This window comes from Arachis ipaensis, chromosome B7, assembly GCF_059453495.1.
Source record: "Arachis ipaensis isolate K30076 ecotype BB chromosome B7, ASM5945349v1, whole genome shotgun sequence".
Classification (NCBI taxonomy): Eukaryota; Viridiplantae; Streptophyta; class Magnoliopsida; order Fabales; family Fabaceae; genus Arachis; species Arachis ipaensis.
In genome coordinates this window covers 87,354,453-87,377,917 of record NC_142442.1, presented here as the reverse complement: position 1 = coordinate 87,377,917, position 23,465 = coordinate 87,354,453, and the positions used below count along the sequence as shown (strand labels likewise).

At 33.0% G+C, this 23,465-nt stretch overlaps 3 protein-coding genes across 4 annotated transcripts; 1 reads left to right on the top strand and 2 right to left on the bottom strand.

The window, feature by feature from the left end:
- Positions 1 to 1,943: 1,943 nt before the first annotated feature.
- On the bottom strand, positions 1,944 to 11,575 carry LOC148553260 (phototropin-1-like). Its single transcript, XM_088494043.1, has 25 exons — positions 11,096 to 11,575; positions 10,891 to 10,966; positions 9,385 to 10,071; positions 9,105 to 9,287; positions 8,049 to 8,140; positions 7,081 to 7,390; positions 6,775 to 6,997; positions 6,568 to 6,638; positions 6,207 to 6,313; positions 5,997 to 6,046; positions 5,789 to 5,893; positions 5,504 to 5,563; positions 5,328 to 5,417; positions 5,163 to 5,239; positions 4,855 to 4,939; positions 4,646 to 4,726; positions 4,435 to 4,538; positions 4,308 to 4,357; positions 3,957 to 4,063; positions 3,712 to 3,846; positions 3,575 to 3,626; positions 3,153 to 3,265; positions 2,890 to 3,030; positions 2,536 to 2,629; positions 1,944 to 2,446 (listed from the first exon to the last, which is right to left on the bottom strand). The coding sequence occupies exons 3-24, from the start codon at positions 10,029 to 10,031 to the stop codon at positions 2,540 to 2,542; spliced, it is 2,973 nt and encodes a 990-aa protein (XP_088350169.1). The 5' UTR covers positions 10,032 to 10,071; positions 10,891 to 10,966; positions 11,096 to 11,575; the 3' UTR covers positions 1,944 to 2,446; positions 2,536 to 2,539.
- Positions 11,576 to 15,561: 3,986 nt separating this feature from the next.
- Positions 15,562 to 17,595, top strand: LOC148553259 (uncharacterized). The gene is made up of 3 exons (XM_088494044.1): positions 15,562 to 16,584; positions 16,869 to 17,414; positions 17,491 to 17,595. Exons 1-3 carry the CDS (start codon positions 15,562 to 15,564, stop codon positions 17,593 to 17,595), a joined length of 1,674 nt encoding a protein of 557 aa, XP_088350170.1.
- A 1,006-nt stretch (positions 17,596 to 18,601) lies between these two features.
- Positions 18,602 to 22,217, bottom strand: LOC148553258 (putative serine/threonine-protein kinase PBL7). Of its 2 annotated transcripts, none has more exons than XM_088494045.1 (5): positions 21,951 to 22,217; positions 21,216 to 21,481; positions 20,908 to 21,097; positions 20,426 to 20,817; positions 18,602 to 19,494 (listed from the first exon to the last, which is right to left on the bottom strand). In XM_088494045.1, the coding sequence occupies exons 1-5, from the start codon at positions 22,057 to 22,059 to the stop codon at positions 19,162 to 19,164; spliced, it is 1,290 nt and encodes a 429-aa protein (XP_088350171.1). In that variant the 5' UTR covers positions 22,060 to 22,217; the 3' UTR covers positions 18,602 to 19,161. The 2 variants fall into 2 exon arrangements, with proteins under 2 accessions (XP_088350171.1, XP_088350172.1); XM_088494046.1 differs by having other exon boundaries at positions 21,745 to 21,974.
- Positions 22,218 to 23,465: the final 1,248 nt, after the last annotated feature.

The following is a 23,465-nucleotide window of genomic DNA, read 5'->3' as shown; positions in this document are numbered from 1 at the left end:
CCGTCAATAGTAGTAGTGTTTTGGATTCACTTCTTATTTCCCATTTTCAATAATGCCCATCGTTTATGTTTAGCTTATCGGATCTTATTTTCCACAAACTATATATCCATTTGATTAGATTTTTAATTTCTTTAATAACAGAACATTAGCCAATAAGAAATAAAACTAACAAGTATTTATTTTGGGAAAAGAGACTTCCATTATATTATAGTAAAAATTGCAACAACAAGAAAAAACATAAACTAAAGAAAAAGTTTAAGAAGTTAGCAACTTTTTTAAATTCTGGTTAGGATGTAACAAACAAGAAAAAGTGAGTTATTGGATGAAATCTCACACCAATCTCACACCATTAAAATCATTATTGATGACTATTTAATAACTACAAATACCAAAAGTTGCTGGTCCCTAACATTCCTCACAAAAAACTGAAATAATTTGTTGTTGTCTATCCATCAGAGGTGTACATAATCCGCCGATCCAAATATTCAGTCTAAATCTAAACATTTTTGGAAGTTAATTTTGTATTTAGAGTTAGATAAAAATCTTAAAAATAGATCCGATTATTATTTAAAATTAGATTTAGATCAAGATAAATCCAATTTTCACCTAACTTATATACATTCTAATAGAACTAAAAAAAAAGTATATATTTTAAATTAATTATAATATTATATTATATTAATTATAAGTTTATTGTTTTATTTTTAATTTAAAAAATAGATCAAAGAAGTATGAAATTAGAATTTATGAACAAATTTAAATTTATAACTCAAATGATATAGTCTCTCATACTCAGAGATTACGAGTTCGAGTCTCACTTTCTCTAATTTTAATGTGATCCGAAAGTAGTATAATTTTATCAAATCTAAAACCAAATAAAAATCTCAAAAATAGATTATTATTCAGCTCCGAATCCAAATCTAGGCAAACTCGACTCCATATAGTCCATGTACATTCCTACTACCCATTTGCACTAAATCATTTCAACTCATTAAATTTATACTTTGCTTTTAACTTAATATATAATATATTTTACTTATGTATCATTCTTACTTTTTTTTTTTTTGGTGACATGTATCATTCTTACTTAAATAACGTTATATAAAATGTTACATATATTGTTATATTTTATTATTATCAATTCGTTTTTTTATTTATTTAATGATTTGTACTTCTTCCTTTTTATTTTCAAATTGAGCAAGTAGTTAAGCCCATCCTAACTAATTTCGATGGTAAGACGAACATGCTTTAACGAAATAAAAAAACACACACACACACTTGAGAAATGAAAATCAATTTTACAAAAAATGATAAATCTAAAGACATTTTTTTAATCTAATTTTTTAAAATATATTATTCTATTTACCCATCAAAATATAAGAATATATTATAAGAATAAGTTTTCCATCTTCATTTTAATTTTTTTTTTGTATTTTATGTACCGTGAAAGTTATTAAATATTAAGTCAATGGTCCTCCTTGTCTCATGTAGGTATCTTTAGTGATATTACTTTTTCTTTTATTGAACTTGTTTGTAATAAATCTTGTGAATTCTAATTTTGATCTCTATAATTTTTCAGTCCAAATATTTAGAATAATAACATTTTCCTATTAGCTCCTACAAAAATGATGTTATGATATGGATTCAAACATGTGTAGACATTTTTATCTGTTTACTATTGCTTAATATAAAAATAAAATTTAATTTGTGTGTCCGTGTATATAATTTTTATACATACAATCAATTATGTATATGGTCGAATTAATAAAAATAACTAATTTTAAAATATATTATTTAAAAAATTATTTAAATACATAAACCTTATTAAATAATTATATAAAACTTCTTGTATTATCAATATATCAAATTTAAACTCATAACAAGACTAGTTTAATATCAAACCAAAAACTGAAAAAAAGATGGTTAAAATTAAAAACAAATGCTTTTGGAAAATAGAAAAGCATTTTTTTTTTATTATGCATACATAACCTATTTACACCAATGAAAATATTATTCTAAAATTATACAAGAGTCTTGTAATATAAGCACACAAAATCTCTCTCCTTCCTCTCAAAAAAAAAAAAAAAAAAACACCAAATTGATCCTTAACGATATTTGTATCGAATAAATTAATCTCTAATAAAAATATTTAACAAATCAATCATTAAGTAGAGATCAATTTGTTAAATTTTTGCTAAAAACTAATTTATCCAAAGGGACCAATTTAGAGTATTACTAAAAAAGATAAATAACAACAAAAGCATACAAGAGTTTCTGCTCTAGACTAGAGTGTAACTTTCAAAAATGTTTGCGGGATCTCCATTCTTAAATTACGATGAAAAGCATCAGACACTGCATGCACATTACTCATAAAACGGGTAAATGGTTTCACCATGTGTTCCTCGAAAGCGACATAATTAGTTAACTGTTAACTACATCCTCTAACCTGCATGCGAAAATATAATAATAAAAAAATTATTAATTAATAATTGGGTAGTCATTAGGATAACAAGTGGGAGGGAGAGAGTGAGGAACCTTTTCAGAAAACAGTTAGCTGCATATCCTCCAATTCAGGGTCCACTTTGACTTCATTTTCCAGCGAGAGAGGAGCATCAAGTTCAGGAGGTGTCTGTCAACATAATAATAATAATAATAATAATAATAATAATAATAATAATAATAACAGAAATAATTGATAAAAAAAAAACCAGTCAAAATTTATTATTTTTTGTTTTATTTAATGTACTTTGTAATAAATAAATATTATATAAAATATTGTTTAGACTGATTATTTTTTGTCTTTCTAACATAATAGCATTACCATAATAATAATAAATATTTTACTAATCAAAATAGTAATTAATTAATTAGGTTTAGTGTATGTGTTACCATGCAGCGGACTAATGCCCAATTAACAGACTTAAAGAATGGATGACGCTTAATTTCATTTGCTCCTTCTTGTGAACCCAATCTATCTTTGGGATCTCTTTGCAACAACCAATAAATTAGCTGCTTTCCCTGGAGACTTACCTGCATTAAGAGTAGTTTTAGCATATTAAAACATCATTATTAATTATTTATTGAATTTGACATAAACTAGCAAGGATCGGATTGGAGGATTTCATCAAATGTAATTAAAAGAACAAACTCACTGGTTTGCTTTTGGGAAATTTAAGATCCTTGTGTAGAATATTTGCAAATGTTTTTTGCCTTGTCTTTCCCCTGAATGGTGTATACCCATAAAGCATTTCATATAGAAGAACACCTGAAAAGAATAACGCAACTTAGTTAATGTCAATTAAACATAACGTGTTAAGTGTTAACATTATCTTACATGCAATATATAAGTTCAAGATTTTATTTATTTATTTAGCATTTGAATTGCCTATTGATAACTTTTTTTTAATCTATAATAATGTCCAAAGCATAAAACGGGATGTGTATAGATAAATTGAAAATAAATAAAGGCCAAAACAAAAGGTGACATTGGAACAGGATTAAACACAATAATAACAAAGCCAATTATGCATGCTAACTTGTGCCTAAAATCTTAGGTATGAAAATTAAAAATTACCAAGAGCCCACCAATCCACAGCACTAGTGTGGCCTGAACCAGATATAATTTCCTGCATAAGTGTAACTGTCAATATCCAGAATAGAAAAAGAGAAAAATATTTTATTCTCATTAGAATATGTCAAGAAATAACAAACCGGAGCTATGTACTCTTCTGTGCCAACAAAAGAATTTGATGCTCTCATGGGTTCAGCCATAAACACCGGAACCTGTTGACCTTTTTGTTGTTTTTTCTTCTTTTTCTTCTTGTCATCCGTGGCTGGTAGAAGCAGCTGCACAAGTATAAATCAGACATAAACAAAATTGTTATCAGTGGTTGAGTTATAAGTATTGCTTATAATAATTAAAAGCTGCATTATATGAAGTTTCATCTCAGAGATACCTGTGGCTTGCAAGATGTTAAACATGACAAATCAAAATCTGTTAGAGCCACATGTCCATTGCTCTGGATTAACACATTTTCTGGCTTCAAATCCCGATATATTATTCCTGCAAATTTTCATAAAGGATGTCAAATTCACTTAAGACATACATCAGGAAATTTTATAGGCAATACTTCTTCCCAGAGTACAAAATGTTGTGATAACAAAGCAGCATCTTTTGATCAGTTATTGCAGCTTGTTAACTTCATACCGGATTTAGAGAAACATTTTGTCAGTCTTATACTTCCCAAGTTGTATTTCATGGGTTAATAATTAAAATTGTTAGGCCATACCAATGCCTAATAACCTACCTTGACAATGAAGATACTCCAATGCAACCACTACCTCAGCAGCATAAAATCTATGAATATTGAGAACTTAATGTCAGTTAGAGGAAAGTAGGAGCCATGTGCATGTAGTAGCATAATATTATTATACCTGGCAGCCTCTTCCTTAAGAACTTTTGTTGGCTGTCGATCAAGAAGCAGGAACAGTTCTCCACCAGGGCAGTAATCAGTTATCAAACAAACATGTGATTTGGTCTGCAAATCAATCAAGTTCCAATGATTTTGACAAATTCATTATATAGTAAAAAATAATGAGGACTAGTATGTTTTTCTAATTTGAAAGTGATATGTGAGCATGAAACCTGAAAGGAAGCATATAATGCAGGTAGAAAAGGATGGTCCAACATGTCAAGGATTTCTCTCTCTGTGCAAGCTCTATGCACCTGCAGAAAGTGTAGAAACTTGAAAGATCTTGATAACTGGAACCAGATATGTGGGATATGACAGAATAGACCCAAAACATAACAGAAAAGAAAGAAACAATTGTGTGCTTCATAATCATATTGAGAACCTTGTTACGATTGAGCATAACACCCTTATCCATAGCCTTCATGGCAAAATGGTGACCAGTTCCACATAGCTCCACTAGATGCACACTGCAAACCAGTAGTAATATACCATAATGTCACTACCACATAAGCTTGATATGAAAAAATAAATAAAAGTCTAGAGTTTTAAAAGAATATATAGAAGTTCTAATTAGTTTTTAAAATATCGAGCTCTCTTGAATTGTTCGCTATTGGTAGAGGAAAATTCACCTATAAGTTTCTCATCTATGTTGGAAATGTGAAAGAGAAATAGGGAAGAACTAATTAAAACCTGCCAGTATCTCCTGATCCCAAAGGTTTAACTGGCCTAAAGTGCTTTAAGCCTATCTGTTCTCCACTGTCCAGGATCTGCAAACCCAAGGTTACATAAACAACAGGAAAATGGTATATCCAACAACTTTCAAACGAAGCAATGAATATAATAAAAAAGTAATACCTTCTTGATAGCTCTCCAAGCAGCATCTTCCTTCCTATGAGGTTTTGGCTGAACCACTTTTGAATGATTCATCCATAAATCGTCCGGTTTCTGGAGATTGTCAATAAGACCATGTCACAGATTGAAGCCAAAAGCTCTTTAAAATACATTGGAACTGGGTAGCCAGTAGATATTACCATATTAGCATCCGGAAGTTCTCTTACTGCCTCATCAACATTTTCTGCAGTTTGTTTGACCTGAAAGTGGATGTCAAAAGAACTTGTTATACTCAGCATTCAGGAAATACTTATAACGAAAATGAATAGATATCAATATTATAAATTTTAATGGAAGTCACAATTCTTAGGCTTTGAAGACTTCAATATTTGGCACAAGTTGAATATGTAATGATGTTAACAGAGTTTAATGATTTGAGACTCAGTATATGGTAAATTAATGAAGCACTTGAATGGAGTCCAAACCAGTTGTTCTCCTTCTTTTGCAGTATTTTCTGCGATGCAGTTGTGAAGAGGCTCCACATGTTGGCTACCGTCGAGTTGAACACCAATAAAATACTGTACTTCTCCCTGTTCAAACGAGTAAAAAAAAGTGTTTATCCATCCAAAACAAAATTTCTGCGGCAAGATATTAGAAGAGCTAACTTCTTCACTCAATTATGATAAGTTATACCTTCTGGTCACGCATAGGTTGCAGATGGAACAAGTTCCAGAACTTTTTACCTGATGAGTTAAGCAGAAAAAGCTTCAATAGCAATAATAGGAATAATAACTGCAGCACTATTGTTTCCTTTTAATGAACTAAATAGTGCCAAGGGAAAAAACTGCTAACATTTCCTATCATTTTAGTAGTTTTCTGTGCAGAAACATTAGGCTAGCTTACCTGTCTTTGTATAATTAATGAGTTGTACAGTAACTTCAGTTTGGTTGTCAATGGCTTGTCTAATTTTTTTCACAGTTGCTGGATCTGTTTCAGGTCCTTGAAGAAATCTGAATGACCAAGGAGTATCCAAGTTAAAGATAAATTTGACATAGATAATTTCCGTTAAATCAACCTCTCCAATGAAATTTTATAATATTCTAAGATAAAATGCAGAGTTTTGTGGAAGTATGGCATATATATGATGTGTGAAACAACAAAGTGTCAATATAATATTCATTTGCCTGTATGGACATTTAACTTGGAGCATATCATTAAATATTAATTAATAACGAAGAAGGCGAAATAAAAAATTAGAACATACCTGCAATTTTTGCCCAAGATTTCTTCACGACTATATTCAGTAAGCTCTAAGAAGCTGTCAGAAGCAAATATCTGTAACAAAAAAAAAATAATACAAAATTACAAAGCTTATCTTGTTCTTACATGTTTATATGAATTGAACAGGAGGTTAATATTCTCATCAGTAGTGTAATTAACAACAGTAATTAGTACATAAATTGAATATTACAATGGGATTGTCAGGGAGCCTAGGATCAGTGATGACAAAGTTTTTCTCAATACGTTCAAGTGTGGTGGCAAGATCAAGACCTTTCCTCTTCTCCCTTTGGATCTCTTTGCCCTCAAATTCAAAACTATCAGGCCTGTCATCATCATCCTCACTCTCTGAGCTCACTTCCTCAACACCTTCGTTATCTATGCTTTCTTCATTTGCCTGATTTTTCTTCATGAACCTGATGAAATAGTATAGAAGCATGCATAACAGCATTACGATAAGATAACTAACTATGAAATAAGCATAATACAGATAAACTACCCCATGAAAGAACGGCGACGGGAGTTTTTCTGCTTCTTTTCAGGGACCTCACTGATTTGCTGCAATGAAGTTAATCCATGTCCTCCTTCTCCTTGTGATTTGCGTCTAGCAGATGAAGCTACGCTCTCAGATTTTCTCCTTGATGTTTTCTCTGTTTTGTGCTCTGCCTCTTCTTGTTGATGACGGTCAGCGACTCCGGATGAATTTCTGATGAAGGGACGGCGGTTTGTTGATTCACTGAGTGCTCGAGGACGCTTTATGGCACTCACCAACTCCGTTACTGAAGTTGTAGCATTCTCTTTTTGCCGTGCTGCATCAAATGTTTAATAACAAAAAGGAGTTAACAAAAAACAACTAAAATTTAACAATTAATAAATGTTAAATAAGGTAAGTTTCGATTTTTTTTTTCTAACATTACCGCTGCATTATATATTTCATGCACAAGCATTAACTAAACAAGATGATCTCATCAAATTCTGTATATATTTCGCATGCTGAGTGATATATTGATATTACCTTCTTCGCCCTCCAGTGAGCAGTGTTAACTTTTTTTGTTATGAGTCCAGCTAGGGAACTAATAGAGTATTTGTACAATGTGTATAATGGACTATTTATTTAGCTTATGAGTTAAAAAATGAACATCTAGAATAAAATATTACTAATTTCTCAAACACAATACATACATACTATCCAAAATAACCATTCGGGTACTAAAGATAATAGACATCTGATATCCTATTGAATCGAACATCCCTATACCCCCATTATACACATTGTATAGATACTCGATTGGCTCCTTATATTCCCTCTTTTATTATTTAACCAACTTTATTGTGATCACATACATATTTGACTAAGTTTCAAGCAATGAGAGACTTATTGTTGATTATTCATTCTGATCAAAGAATATAAAGTGGATAAGTGATATATTGATCTGAATCTGAAATGCAGAGAGCTGTTCTCAGTACCATCATATCGAATCAATGATTCAGGCAAGCCATTGGGACGTAACGCCTTCTCCTTGGCCCCCTCCGTGTGCTTGCTAACCTCCACTTGCATTCTAACACAAATGGGAAATAAATAAATAAATAATCTATATTCCTAATAAATTATTTTACTTCCTAAATAATAATGCTAGGTAACCAATAATATATTTGAACAATATGAACAATAAATTTTGAAATTGGTCAATTTCAACTAAAAGACACTACATCCTAATTTAATGCCACTAATTAAATTTAGAATTAATTTACTCTTTTAATCTTATTATTCACATTGTTGTTCAATATTGTTGTTTACTTATACTTTTTCAAGAACTATTATCATTAAGAAAATTTTTAAGAATATTTTAAAGCTATAATGTATAAGGATTAAGGACCCGTGGCTGGCTGCTACTGGCTCCCTTGTATTCCGTCAAGCCCCACAGGCAATCAATGTTAAGGTTCGAATCTTTAGGCACTTGTGTACGATAACAATTAACAAGTCTCACAAATAAAAAACGTGGTCCATTTGGCCCAACACATGAAAATAACTCACAAATCACATTCATCTTAAAAACATAGATCCTCAATGATGTTATTTGTTAATGGGTTTTTAAGTTTAAACCACTGCTTTGTTTTATAATTAATAATGATTCCCCCCTTGGATTTTTACTTAAATGTTTAGTCAGGCCCTATATATGCGAAGTCAGTTCTTATTTTTATTTATCAAAATTTTCAAACATTCCACATTTAATTACAAAAGGAATCAATAAATGTTATAAATGTCAAAAGGAATCTATAATTTAACAAAAACAGCTAAACAAGTAAACATAGCCCTCGTAGCACTTGGCAGTTTCTAAATGGGAAGAAAATGATACATAGTATGGTCATTATCAAATTATTATCAAAATCCATGCAGCCACAATTTGGTCCCCAACCAGCCCTCTAATTAAAACAATGACAAAGAAGTCAACAATAAAATGAATAAAAAACTAACTTCAAAGACAAAACTCAAAAAGTGGTAAAAAAGGAAACTATCTTTACCCTATGAATTTGATGACTTTGCCATCCTCGTCCTTGATGGGTGAAATAGTAAGAAGGTTCCAGAAGGGCGTCCCATCCTTCTTGTAATTCAGCAACCTTCCACAGTAACTCTTCCCAGCTTCCAATGCTTCCCTTATGCTTGCCACGTCATCCGGATCCGTTTCCGCACCCTGTAAAAACCGACTGGACCCCACCCCGCCATTTAACATAAAAATCGTTATAACCGTTTTCTACTAATTCTGTTATCATTTTACAGTTATGGTTGTTACTAGATACATACCAGTTTCTACCTATCACCTCCTTGGAGGTGTAACCAGTCATCTTGAAGAACCCGGCACTGGCGTAAAGGATCGGGTAATCGGCTTTGGTAGCATCAGAAACCACGAAAGTTTGTTGAAACGCCGAAAGGGCGTTCTTCAGGTCCTCCGATACTCTCGGGATCCCGCGCGATTCCGCTTCCTCCGAGGAGTCGCCGGAGGTGCGAGCTGAGTTTTTCGAGTTCCTCCGGGAGGAACCGCCGCCGTCGGAGTTTCGAACCGCCACTCCCTGAGGCTTCCCGGTCTCCGTGTCCGTTTTCAGTACTAATCCCCACTCTGCAGCTCTCTGCGCCGCCGCACCAGACTCCGAACTCGCCAGCGGAATGGGTTCCTTAAGTGCCATCCAGGAGGTGGCAGTGGTTGTTGTGGACGTGGCGGCAGTGGTGGTCAGCTCCTCCAAGGAGTTACTGCGTGGCAGCTGCTGCTCTGCCGCCCAGGTTTTCCATATAGGCTGAGGACGCGCCGCCGCCGGCGAGCCGGTAGGATTGCCCGCTGCGGATGCGGTGGAGTAGGAGGAGGCAGGGTTAAAGACTTCGAGGGAGCCACGTGGATCTCTGGGAAACGGTTTGAGTGGTGATTTCTTCGGTGATTTCCCTGCTGACTGCTCCATCGCCACCTCCTTCTCTCTCTCTCTCTCTCTCTCAATTGCACTTTGTAGAGTATTTACAGTACAAGCTTTATTAGTAATAGTAAGTCACAACTTTATGCTAAGCTTTTTTAAACAAGTTCAATGAATAAATATTAACATAAGTTTACCCGACTATATACGTATCATCATATATGTGAATTGAATACTGATATTAGGGGAGAAGAGAAAGAGAGAGAGAGAGAGAGAAGAAGGGGGAGGGGGGGGGGGGCACAGCTAGTGGGGTATATTAGATTTTAGTTAGTAATTGTAATGGGGACTTTCGAGAGTGATGGTGTTACGTGAAACAAATGAAGATTGGGACTTGTACAGCGAATGCCACACTGATCTGTCTAGGGTTTGTTTCGTCATTTCAATATTTGTGTTCAAGTCCTATGCCTATGTGGTTGGATCAATGCAAAGGAGCTTCTCTGACTGCCTCACATTTTTCAGGGATAGTTTTGTCATCAGATTTTGAGATGAGTTCAAATTATTGGATGGGGGTGGACAAGAGTTCTAGTTGGGGACCTTAGGGAGACATGGCTTTAATATTTAACTGTGTGTTAATTATGGCAAAAAGCAACACATATCTGCAAGCTGTCAAGAAATTAATCCAAATGAAATAGCAACAAGAAATTAATATGTGATCAAGAATGTTCCTGACACACAAAGCCAAGCATGGACAAGAATGGTCAGATAATTGCAAGTAAGTAACCTCCAAATTCTTAAAATCTCCTATATAGTTAAGTTTTAAATGACAGGATTGAACTTCATATATGTAATTGAAAATGTGATCACAGTAGTTTAAAGCAATGCAAGACGACAATACAAGAAAAAACAATACCTGAATACTCTGAGTTGTGATGTTCTGATGGATCAGGAAGAATTATTGTGCTGATCAATTAGATAGTTCTGCGTCACTAGTATTCATAAGAAGCAAAGACACATGATGAAATGTTATAAAAGTTGGTATTATACTATTATAGAAGTGAGGTTTAATTTTAACGACAAGAGAAGAAATAAAGAGGAAGAAGGGGAAGAATAATTACAATTATCATTATCAAAAAAGAAGGTTGGCTTCTCATCTCATTACATGGATCCTTCAATTGTCCCCAAAACCATTCCTCACTCTCATGTCTTGGAATGATTAGGACACTAATAAGATCTTCATTTCATAAACTTTTTCAATGATATATATCCCTAAAGTAGCCTAATAAGCCTCCTTTCTCCCATCTTCTATAATATCCTTTTTTTTTTCACCTTCAAATCATTTCTTGTCAATGACAGTCTGGAGTAGGGTTGGCACTTTGGTTAAGTATGAAAAGCTCAGAGAATACATACATAGAGAGAGGTGTTGTTATAATCTTCTTCAATGGGCACGTTGATCTTGTTGCATGCTCTACCGACCGGTGGTTATGAGGGTAATGACTTTTGTGTCTGGATTACTAGAATTATTCATATATATATATATGGCGCAAAGACAGAAGTAGAAAGAGACAATAACCTTAGATTGAGTGTGCAATATACACATATATAGTAGTACTAGTATTAGTATCTACTATATACTATGGTTTTTGGGAACAGATATTATATATTTCGCATTAATATATATATATATATATATATATATATATATCTACTTATCTACCAAAGAATTGAACTATTTGAGGTTGGAAAATTAACCCCCACTACTATTGCATCCACACCTAAAAGCAAATGGAGATTGGAGATAGATAACAGAAAGAGAAAAATAAAGCATGGCCACAAAGACAAGCACGGAAAGTGTGCACGTGACAACCATGTTTGATTGATGCATGAATAATGACCACAGCCACATATTGTCGTCAATGTTGTAGGGATTAGGCCTACAATTTAATTTTAATTTTATTTTCATTAAGAGATATGCAATTCTTGAGTTTGACGTTCCCCTAATTGCATCTTTAATTTCTTGTTTCAGATTATTATTTGCAAATGGGGCCGAATAATTCTACATTCTCAATGCTGTGTCTTCTTTTATTTTATTTATATATTGTGCTGTCTTTTTTTATATTGGCTTAAAACAATAAATTTTACGGTATATTTATTTTTTATATTAAAATAATAAATTTTATAATGCTTTTTACTTTAGTGTTTAAATTGTCTAAATCATTTTTTAAATAAAAAATCAAATATTTAAAATTTATTAAATATTAACTAGTTACCTATTTTTTAAAAATTAGACACCATTTATAAGACATTATAGCAATCACTACTAGAAATAGGCAAAAGCTATAACAATGAAAATATCTGAAGGCCATATATATAGGGAATACTAAGGTATATTGTGAATGAAGATGAAACTAAACCTCATCATAGAGAGATCAAAATAGATCATAGAAGCATTATGATGAGAAGCATATTGGAAAGAAATTCAAAGAGATGGCGATGTATTGTGAGAGGATGACCATAGATGGAAGCCAAGCCATAAGGGCCCATAACCATGTGAAGTGCTTTTTGGACAAAAATCATGGGTGTGTTTGGATTTGCATGGGAGAAGAGATGAGCTCGTTTGATTTCCTTGAACGTTTTATCTTATGTTTGGCAATATTTTTATGCTGTAAACAAGTGATTTTTGTCTTCAACCCACGTTTATCAAAAGCTAAAAATTCTAGCTTTTCCGTTCACATTTTCACGTTGTATTGAACTTTATGTTCTATGTACCAATTATGTCCTTCATTTTTCATATGTTTATTGTTTTTTTTATAATACTTTTTTTCTAATACTCTCTTAGTATAGGGTACCAATACACTATCTGCCAACTTATTACCAACAATAATGAATTATTATATTTTAAACATATGTATAAAGAGACACATCTAAAAAATACATCTATAAACACACTTCCATTAGAAACCAGCATAAAAAAAATATTTTTAGTAGACACATCCACAAAAATACTTCCATTAAATAATATTATAAATCAGATTTGACAGAAGTTGGCAGAAATGCTGTTGGTAACGTAACGAGATTGTATTTTTTTTACTTTGTATTATGATTCTATTAATCCTATTAGAGTATTAAAGAATATTGAGAGTACTAAAAAATATTAAAATTTATTTAAATATTTAAAATAAAATTATAAGATAACATAAAATAATTATTTAAATTCATATCTTTTTTGTAATTTTTTAATCTAAAAGTGATTTTGAATAATGTAATCCAAACAATATTTAGTTTACTATAATTCATTTTGAATAAGAATTACCAAATATAAACCACATTAATATTAACTCACTTTTAATCAAAATCAATTCTTCAAAATAATTTTACACAAACTTCCGTTTGCAAACCGTAATCCAAACACACCACATCATAGATCATATATCATGTTAATCACTTTCATTTGCACCAAGAATTCAACTCAGCTAATGTGCTGCTACTTATTGCTATTCCTAATGCTACCTAGAGTCGTAGACAAAGACTATACCTAGATACAAAGATAACTCCGAAACCTTTTACCAGCTTCTTCTCTCAATTTTGCATGGGAATCATGGGTTCTCATGGGTTAATTGTGTATGTTGCTATGTTACATCCTTATCATTCACTACATATATCATCTCATCCTCTATGTACTCTTGCAAATTATCGATCTTCAGGGAACAATATAGATATTCACGTTATTATTAATATATTATTGTTATTCTTATCCATATTTAGGTAGTGGTCCATCACCCATGATCAATTACATCCATAATGTGACCAACCATAAAAAACAAAAATACAAGAGACCATCCATGTTGGGCAAATGCTAGTGGGATATCTACAACACTGATTACATTTTGTTTCTTATATGATGGGAAATCAACCACTAATCCGTAATTATCATTTAAATTTTGGAGTCTACTAGGATTTGAAGGAGACTGGGTGTAGGAATGTAGGGCTCGTGGATTATGATATGATCTAACAAGTACTCTGATGGTCGTTCTTCTATAGGCCTCTATATTTTTGGGCCACGGCTGTGCTATAAAATGGCCCAATTATAAAAAGGTATAAGTTAAAAAAAAGGCTATTTTGTTAACCAAAAACAAAAATAACTCCCTTTTCAAAAACCCAATGTAGGCACGACAAAAAAAAAAAGAAGAAAATAATACTCTATTTGATTCTCGCAAATTAATTAATTTTATTATGGAGGCATCGTTAGTGTAGGACGCAGATATGAAGAGGAGGAGAGCTTTACCGGGCTGTGGTGTCAGGAACACAGTAATCGGACCCTCCGATTTCCTGTAAATTAAAAAAAAAATTCCTCTCAAGTAGAAATCGGACCCAGCGACTAGTATAACGAAATAAAAATAAAAAAAACCAACAAAGAAAACGGACCTTCCGTTTTGATGAAGACATATCGCACCGTCCGATTTCTCCCATGTGAATTTTGTATACAAGCAAAATGGACCCTCCGATTTGCTTAAAAATTTTTCAAAACAAAGAACTCGAAGGGTCCGATTTCTTCATTCCCACAATTCGGTGTAGCACCCCCACATTCCATAACCCGGCACAACACCTGCCCCTCTTCCATAACCAAAAAAATTAGGCTTTGATTCTTGCATGTAAACTTTAATTTATTTTTTGAAATTTTAATTATCTCTATTTAGTCTCCAAAATTTATAGAATTTTCATGTTAATCTTTGAAATAATTTTTTATGTACAGATATTAACGGAATGTTGACGTGAACAATTGGATGTAACATTAGATTTTATAAAACGACGACATTTGTTGTTTTAACACTCAAATAACTTAAAAACAACATCATAGTATTTATTAATTTTTTTCCTTTTAAAACAAGTGATCCAATATTATTTTTAGACTATTTGAGTGTTAAAACTAAAACTATATTATTTTATAGATTTCAGCATAAAATTTGACTATCTATATTTGCATTCTATTAATATTTGGGTGCCCAATATTGTCTTGAAAACTCATGCGAGTTAAGTTTACAAAATTAAAAAACTAAATTAAAGTTAACCTATAAATTTAGGACCTGACTAAAAAAAACGTAATGTAGGAAAAAACCATATATTTTGGTAGTAATTCTTTTGACGAAACGTGGAGACAAATATTATGAAATGAATTCTAATTAAGATCGAAACCTTAAAGTTTGAAATTAGTCTTCCAAACAATTAAACGAATAAGGTCAAAATAATCCAAATAAAGAAAATTGGAGTATGGTTACTCATCACTATGGTGCAAAATTTCAACCTAGCTTCCCATTATAACCGCATTCAACTTCGCCTTCTAGCCATAACAAACTTCACTCATCATAATCACAAACAACAAAACACAAAAAGAAAGAAGAAGACAAATTAAAGAAAAATAAAAATATTAAAACAATTTCCTAATTTTCATTTTTGTGTGATCCGAACTATCCTGAGCTTCCAAGTTTCTTCTCACACATACATCATCTTTGTAAATAAGAAACAACCTCAAAGAAAAGAAAATCGAACCTTGAAAATAAAGTAATAATTAATAAAAACAAATCAAATGCACCCTTATTCTAATCAACGCAATAATGGATCAAAAAGCAGCATCACCCCTTGGTTGATCCTAACCACCATCTTACTCTACATTCTATATTCTTCCAACCTTCTCCTATTCAACAACAATGACCAACAGGATTGCCCTCCCATCACCACCACCAGACTCGACGACACTGCAGAACAACAAATCCTCCAAATTAGTACCGACAACAACACATCCATGACCACATCAACCGAAGAAGAAGCAGCAGCAAGCAATGACAATGAGAATAAAGAAACAACAACACAACAAAAAGCTTCGAATGACGATAAAACAGAAGATGAAGAAGACGAAGAAGAAGCGATTACATCGTCCGAAGAAGAAGAAGAAGTGGAAAATAACTACCCCGTGGTGGTTCGGTTAACCCCAGAACAAACGGCACAAACAACCGAAACAGAATTAAAACACATTGTTTTCGGGATCGCCGCATCATCAAACTTGTGGGAACAAAGAAAAGAATACATCAAGGTATGGTGGAGACCAAAAGAAACCAGAGGCGTTGTTTGGTTGGATCAGAAAGTAACAACAACAAAAGACGAAGGGTTACCAGAGATTAGAATATCGTCGGACACGTCGAATTTCAAGTACACGAACAACCAGGGACAGAGATCTGCGTTGAGGATATCGAGGGTGGTTACGGAGACACTGAAGCTTGGGATGAAGGACGTGAGGTGGTTCGTGATGGGTGACGATGACACGGTTTTCATAGTTGACAACGTTGTTAGGATGCTTCAGAAGTATGATCATCGACACTTCTATTACGTTGGCAGCACTTCCGAGAGCCATATTCAGAACATGCATTTCTCATATGCCATGGCTTACGGCGGTGGTGGCTTTGCTATAAGCTACCCTTTGGCGGTGGAGCTCGCTAAGATTCAAGATCGTTGCATTCAACGCTACCCTGCTTTGTATGGAAGCGATGATAGGATTCATGCTTGCATGGCTGAGCTTGGTGTCCCTCTCACTAAGGAATTTGGCTTCCACCAGGTTTGTAAAAGTTTGATTATCTAATAACTAATTGATTATATTTAATCATTGTTAGAATATAATTATGATTATTTAGCATATCTGAATATTTATTATAGGAGATTACGTCTTTATTATTACGACTCTCTTAGTACTTATAAATATCCTTTTATATTGTATCATTTCAGACAACTTAAATAGACAACTAAAATACACTCAATAATACACTCAATAATACACAAATTCTTTCTCCGGTCTAATCTCTTGTTTCTAACAGTCATGATTATGATGTGTTGGTTGTGCAGTATGATGTGTATGGAAACCTATTAGGTCTATTAGGGGCTCACCCAGTGGCGCCACTAATTTCAATTCACCACCTTGATGTGGTGGAACCAATATTCCCAAGGATGAGCAGAGCAGAAGCAATGAGACACCTAATGGAATCTGTGCGTGAGGATTCAGCCAGCATAATGCAACAATCAATCTGCTATGACAAGACCAGATATTGGTCAATCTCAGTTTCTTGGGGCTATGTGGTTCAGATAATAAGGGGAATGTTGCCACCTAGAGAGCTTGAAATGCCTTCAAGAACCTTTCTAAATTGGTATAAGAGAGCTGACTACACTGCATATGCATTCAACACAAGGCCTGTTTTCAAACATCCATGTCAAAAGCCATTTGTTTACTATATGTCTAGAACTTACTTTGATTCATCAAGGAAACGAGTTATTGGTGTTTATAATCTTGATACCGCTGCTAAACCTCCTTACTGCCGATGGAGAATGCCTTCCCCAGAAATAATCACTTCCATTGTAGTTACAAAATCTCCTGATCCTCTAAGATGGAAAAAGGTATTCACATCTTTGAAATGGATTTTATTTTTATTATTTTTGTTGATAAACCACACATACTTGTTATGATTTGCAGTCACCAAGGAAAGATTGTTGTAAAGTTCTACCATCGCGTAATCCCTCAACTCTGTACATATGGGTGGCAAATTGCCGGGAAGGTGAAGTTATTGAGATGCAGTAGAATGTGACAGGGTACATATATTGTTCCAATCATATGTTTTTACCATTTTTGATCCTAAATATGTTTCAAGATACACAAGGAATGATGAATAAATTAAACGAGTCCTCCTAAAGGTGGAAATTGAGCTTCCAATGATATTACCAATTTGAGATGCTTCTTTTTTGTTCTTTTCATCTTTTTGGTCTATGTAAACTATCCAAGGATACATCAGTTGTGTAGTTTGTCTTGAAATGTATTGTAGTTTGTCTTCAAGTGAATATTAGAGTTTTCTTCCTCAAAGTGATCAAGGACACTGAATATTACAGTTTTCACTTGCCATCAATCCATAGTTCATTTTTTTTATATACATATAAAGGTAGTTATTTTTTGTTGCCACCAAATTGTATCAAATCTTGAGCAATTTTAGATATTATTCGTCTTTAAGGACGAAAGTGAGTTAAGTCAACTCATAAATCAGCTAATTTGACTTGTTAATTGTTCGATAATCAAAGCTCATGAGTTTGTAAGCTACGCTTGAGCATAAATTTGAACTCATATCTTGTATTTTATACACATATACAACAACAACAACAAAGCATTATCCCACTAAGTAGAGTCGGCTACATGAATCAAACGATATAAATATACATATATATAATTATGACAAAGGATATAAATTATAATTGATAAGGTTTTTATTTATATAGAATTATAAATTATGTTCATGATATTTGAGTTCGTGAGTTTTTGGTGAGACGAACTTGAACTTTATAAATATACTCAATTATTAATAAGTCGAGTAATGAACTAAGCTCAATTTTCGTGAGCTGAATTTAAACTTAAATTAAACTCAGCTCGACTCACTTCCAACTACCATACTCTTCGTATTTTGAATTTTATTGACGACTTTTCATGCTCCTAAAATAAACGTTATTTTGTCAAATTATTTATGGTAAAATCACGTTGTACAGACAGAGTCATAAATTCAAGGATTATTATTTTTCTAACAAAAGAAACCGACTCATACGCAATAACTGAAATAAACTTTCCTTTGTTTTGGTGATCATATTATATACATTGATCTTTAACATAATATATTACTTTATAGATTTGGAAAATAAATATGCACTATAAAAAGATGGGAACTCATTATTCATATAACATATTCAATTATTCATATTCAGTTTTCCACTTGAATAGTGAATTTAATTTCCATCTTGGCACTCTGTGGAGCAGAACATCGGCATGGAAATTTGAGTTTGGAAGAACACAGAAAACATTCTGTTCAAACTGCAAACACATGCACTGGAGTCTGAAGGTGGTAGCAGATGTTTAACAAAGATGAAGATCATAAGGTCATTTACTGTTGCAAAGGATAAAGCAACCATTTGCATTAAGAGAAACAGAGCTCACATTTACACCGAGATGGTGAAGGAGGAGGGACTAAAAGGATAGAAACAAAGGCTTAAGAGTTTTGAAGATGCACCACCCGTTATCTTTCCTATAAAACAAAATTGATAACCAGGCACGTCACAGCATGGTTTTGTGTTCAGAAAAATGAGCTCCATTTTGCTAACCTCCAGAACTTCATATCTCAGAACCATTTCTAACAGAACATTCGGGGTCATCACTCCTTTCTGTCTCAGAACCGGTGCTTGGGACAGACCATTGGTCATCCATTTTTCGATTTGGAGATGGACTTTTTGAGACTGGATGAGTGTAAGGATCGTATTTCTGCGAAGCAAGGAAGTCTAGAGCTGTAACCACATCGGCCGTGTTAGGCCGCATATTAGGCTGCTCTTGTAGACACATCGCGGCAATGGCAAGAGCTTGGTACAGGCCTCTCACTGGATATTTACCTTCAAGCAATGGATCAACCATCTCTGAGAATCTTTTCCGGTCTTTGAATAAAGGCCTTGCCTGCAGAACAAATATATGGCTTGTAAGGTAATGTTTTAGGATGGAAAAAAAAAATGTTTTTGGGTAAAGTATATTTTTTGTCCCTGAAGTTTAGCAAAAATTTTAAAAATACCCTTAAGTTTTATTTTGTTTTAATTTTGTCCTAGAAGTTTTCGATTTGCATCAAATATACCCTTAACGGCTAAATTTTCAAAAAAATTAAGACCAATCTAACAATAATGCATGAAAACTATGCTTGATTTGCTTGTGTTGAGAGTTGTTCTTATGAAATTGTTGTTGAATTGGTCTTAAATTTTTTGAAAAATTAGCCGTTCGGGGTATATTTGATGCAAATCGAAAACTTTTAGGACAAAATTGAAACAAAATAAAACTTAGGGGTATTTTTGAAACTTTTGTCAAACTTCAGGGACAAAAAATATACTTTACCCAATGTTTTTTGACAGCTTAGTTAGCTCATTTATTTGCCAATAAACCAGCAACTTTTCAAAGTTGAATTTTTTCTCTTCATTATCATCAATTCACTGATTGAAACAACACATAAAGATCAATGCTGACAAAGGAGCTCAAAAGAAAATGTTGGGGATTATATCAAGTGCTATTTAGTCCTTGCAGGATTCTGTACCAGAACACTTACCACTCAATATTAAACAGGCATAATGAGACTGAAAGCTTGAGTTAATCAAGACTATGAGCATAACATCTGAACCAACTTTGTGAAACAACATTACAATTTTGAGCATTAGTGAGATATAAGATTTTTCATTAGTTTCTAATTGGAGTTTCCTTTGTGTTTGTTGAAGGGAATTTTGGCATGAAACTCAGCTAGACAAATTTTTAACAAGGACAATCACTATAAAAGATGGGATATAAAATCAACAAACAGATGCAGCTTAAAATAGTAAGGTTAATAGGTAAAAGAGCATTGACATACCCATGCAACTAGATTTTCTTCCTTTTCAGGTCTTCTATGGTCAATGACTTTCCTTCCTGTGATGAGCTCCAAAAGAACAACACCAAAGCTGTAAATATCAGACTTGAATGTCAACTGACCCGTCATTGCATAATCTGGAGCACAATAACCATATGTGCCCATAACCCTCGTCGAAACATGAGACTTATCACCACTCGGGCCTACTTTCGCTAAGCCGAAATCAGACAATTTGGCATGATATTTCTCATCTAGCAAAATGTTAGAGCATTTCAGATCACGGTAAATGACAGGAGGCTTCATTTTATCATGCAAATACTCCAACCCCTTCGCTGCACCGGCCGCGATTTTCATCCTTGTATTCCAACTTATCGGTCTTTTTCCCGGTGGAAGATCTAAGGGAGCAAGCAACACAAAAAAATTAAGACAAGCATCACATTATTCTACTCCAAATGAATCAAAGTTATTAGGATGTGAGTATGTACCATGTAAATGGTGCTCCAAAGATCCCAATGGCATGTACTCATAAACCAATAGCCTCTGATCTCCCTCGGCGCAAAACCCAATCGACTTGACAAGATTAGGATGATCTACCAAACTCAAAGTCAAAACTTCTATAACAAATTCCCTAATTCCTTGAAGGCCATGAGGGTCAAGTTGCTTTATAGCTACAACCTACATCAATAACAAACAAACCTCAACCTCAACACATGACAATAGCTGAACTAGAATGATGCATCAACATTAATTTCTTTTTAATTTATTTGAGGTACTTTTTTGTTTCTTGACAAACCTGGTTTATGCTCTCCAAGTGGCCCTTGTAAACCTTGCCAAACCCTCCTTCACCAAGAAAACAATCAGGCCTGAAATTCCCTGTTGCAGCTGCAAGCTCATCAAAAGTAAAGGTCATCGCTTTGTTGACGTTGCTGGGGTTTCCATTGTTATCTCTCAAATTCAACTTCTTCACGTCCAAAGAAAGTTGATTTTCATCATCATTGGAATTGCCTTCTCTTTTAACATTCGCTTTCACATTCAAACCAACTCTGCCCTTATTCCTCTCTGCACAACAATCAAACCAAAGCAAACATAATAAGAGAGAAGAAAACGATTGTTATCAACACAAAAGGACAAAGCCCCTATTCGGATTATGGATTGGACCATTCCATTTCATCCATGCAAACAAAAGAAGAAACAGACAAAAAGAAAAGGAATATGAAAAAGTTTAAGCCTTTAGAAATATCTAACGCATCCATGTTCAAAATTCACCATCCTACACAATTTCCAGACACAAACAAACACAACACAATCAAATTGACAAGTACCATCGTCTTCGCATATGCCACTGCCACAAAATTGGAAAAATTTTCCTGGAAACATGTCTGAGAGAGGAACAAAAACATGACTTTATGAATTAGGACACAAATGGGAGGTGAGATTGAACAGGATCATATGAAACCTGAAAGTATATTTTATTTTAGCAAAATGCATGTGATTTGATTAGAAACAATGAAATAGTAAAAATATTTACCCTCAAAGGCATTATTTTTATTATTGTTGCTGTGTTTGGGGCTATTATTGCTATATACATTGCTGACTAATCTTTTTCGTGGTTTTCCTATGCAACGCAAGCAACCCATTCTTCTTTTTTTTTTTTTTTTTTGGTTCCCTTTTTCGCAAGAGACCCCAAACACAAGCACAAACACAAACAGAATCGAGAGTTTAGATGACTCCGGAAAAAGTGTCACAGGCTGTGTGTGTAAGAGAGAGAGAGAGAGAGAGAGAGAGAGAGAGATGTGGTGTTTTTTTTTAGCTGGGGTTTAATTTCAATATATATTTCTGGGTTTATACGCGGTGTACGTGAATTGCAAAAGATATATTGTGTGTAGCCAATTAGAGGAAGCCACGTGGAAGGAGAGAGGTCCTTTTCATCATGGGATTTTATATCTTTTGCACCTCAATGTGAATGAAACTAATTTTTTACTATGAGTCTTGTATGTCGTTATTTTTATATAAAATTAATAATTAAATTTTATAAAATTATTATTTAATAATTTTTATAATTTAAAAATGAAAAAATCTTGAGACAAGTAATTTTTGTGTTTTGTGGCTAGTACTTAATCATTAAAAGAAAAGTGAATAATCTCTCACTATTAGATGTAATCTCACACCATTAAAAATATTATTAATGGCCAATTAATGGTTACAAAATATAAAAGTTATTGGCCAATTAATGATTTCATATCTTTTACACCTCAATATGAATGAATTAAACTAATTTTTTACTATGAGTCTTGTATGTCGTTATTTTTATATAAAATTAATAATTAATTTTTATAAAATTATTATTTAATAACTTTTATAATTTAGAAATATGCAAAAGAACTGTAATTTGCTTTTATTTAAAAGCCATTATATGATATATTATGTACGAAATAAAATTGGCAACAATGAATGTGAATGGTGATAGTCAAACATTTTTTTTGTTTCTTTTTAGGTGCTGGAAAGCAAAGCTTCCTTTAACAGTATATTGTATATAATATAGTGAACAATTATATATTTGTATAAAAAATAAAAATATTATGTATATCCCAGAATTCAGTCAGTATGTATTGTTCTATTTATTTCGATGTGTATTTTATATAAAAATATTATTATAACATATTGAAATTTGTTAGACAAAGAATAATCTGGTCAACTTGTGAAAGGAAAAATAATCCACCTGAGTTATGAGGTATGAACTATGAAGTATGAAGTGTGAAGAGCAAGCCTACGCGTATTGCACTTATGGTTTTGTTCTTTTATCACTACTGTGCATTCCAACTAACGGTTATCTACACGTTACGGCTAATAATTTCATTTTCAAGATAGCTTTAATTTGATCCCAGCTAGGGTTACTACTATGCTGGATATATATATTACTGCTCCTGTTTAAAATTTGAAACAAAATTTTTATTATAAATGCTCTATTTTGTTGTAGTGTTACTATTCAAAGGTTATTATATACAGGTTCTTTTTCTAAATTTTTTTTTTTTTGCAGATAATT

Bases quoted from the DNA above. Each gene is read 5' to 3' on its own strand.
- LOC148553260 (XM_088494043.1), bottom strand. From the start codon at position 10,031: ATGGAGCAGTCAGCAGGGAAATCACCGAAGAAATCACCACTCAAACCG. The intron at 9,288-9,384 runs GTATGTATCTAG...GGTGGGGTCCAG, and splicing joins GAGGTGATAGGTAGAAACTG to TCGGTTTTTACAGGGTGCGG. The intron at 3,627-3,711 runs GTTTGTTATTTC...ACACTTATGCAG, and splicing joins CAGAAGAGTACATAGCTCCG to GAAATTATATCTGGTTCAGG.
- LOC148553259 (XM_088494044.1), top strand. From the start codon at position 15,562: ATGCACCCTTATTCTAATCAACGCAATAATGGATCAAAAAGCAGCATC. The intron at 16,585-16,868 runs GTTTGTAAAAGT...TTGGTTGTGCAG, and splicing joins AGGAATTTGGCTTCCACCAG to TATGATGTGTATGGAAACCT. The intron at 17,415-17,490 runs GTATTCACATCT...TATGATTTGCAG, and splicing joins ATCCTCTAAGATGGAAAAAG to TCACCAAGGAAAGATTGTTG.
- LOC148553258 (XM_088494045.1), bottom strand. From the start codon at position 22,059: ATGGGTTGCTTGCGTTGCATAGGAAAACCACGAAAAAGATTAGTCAGC. The intron at 21,482-21,950 runs GTAAATATTTTT...ATTGTTGTGCAG, and splicing joins TAAAAATAATGCCTTTGAGG to AGAGGAATAAGGGCAGAGTT. The intron at 19,495-20,425 runs GTATGTCAATGC...TTTGTTCTGCAG, and splicing joins AAGAAAATCTAGTTGCATGG to GCAAGGCCTTTATTCAAAGA.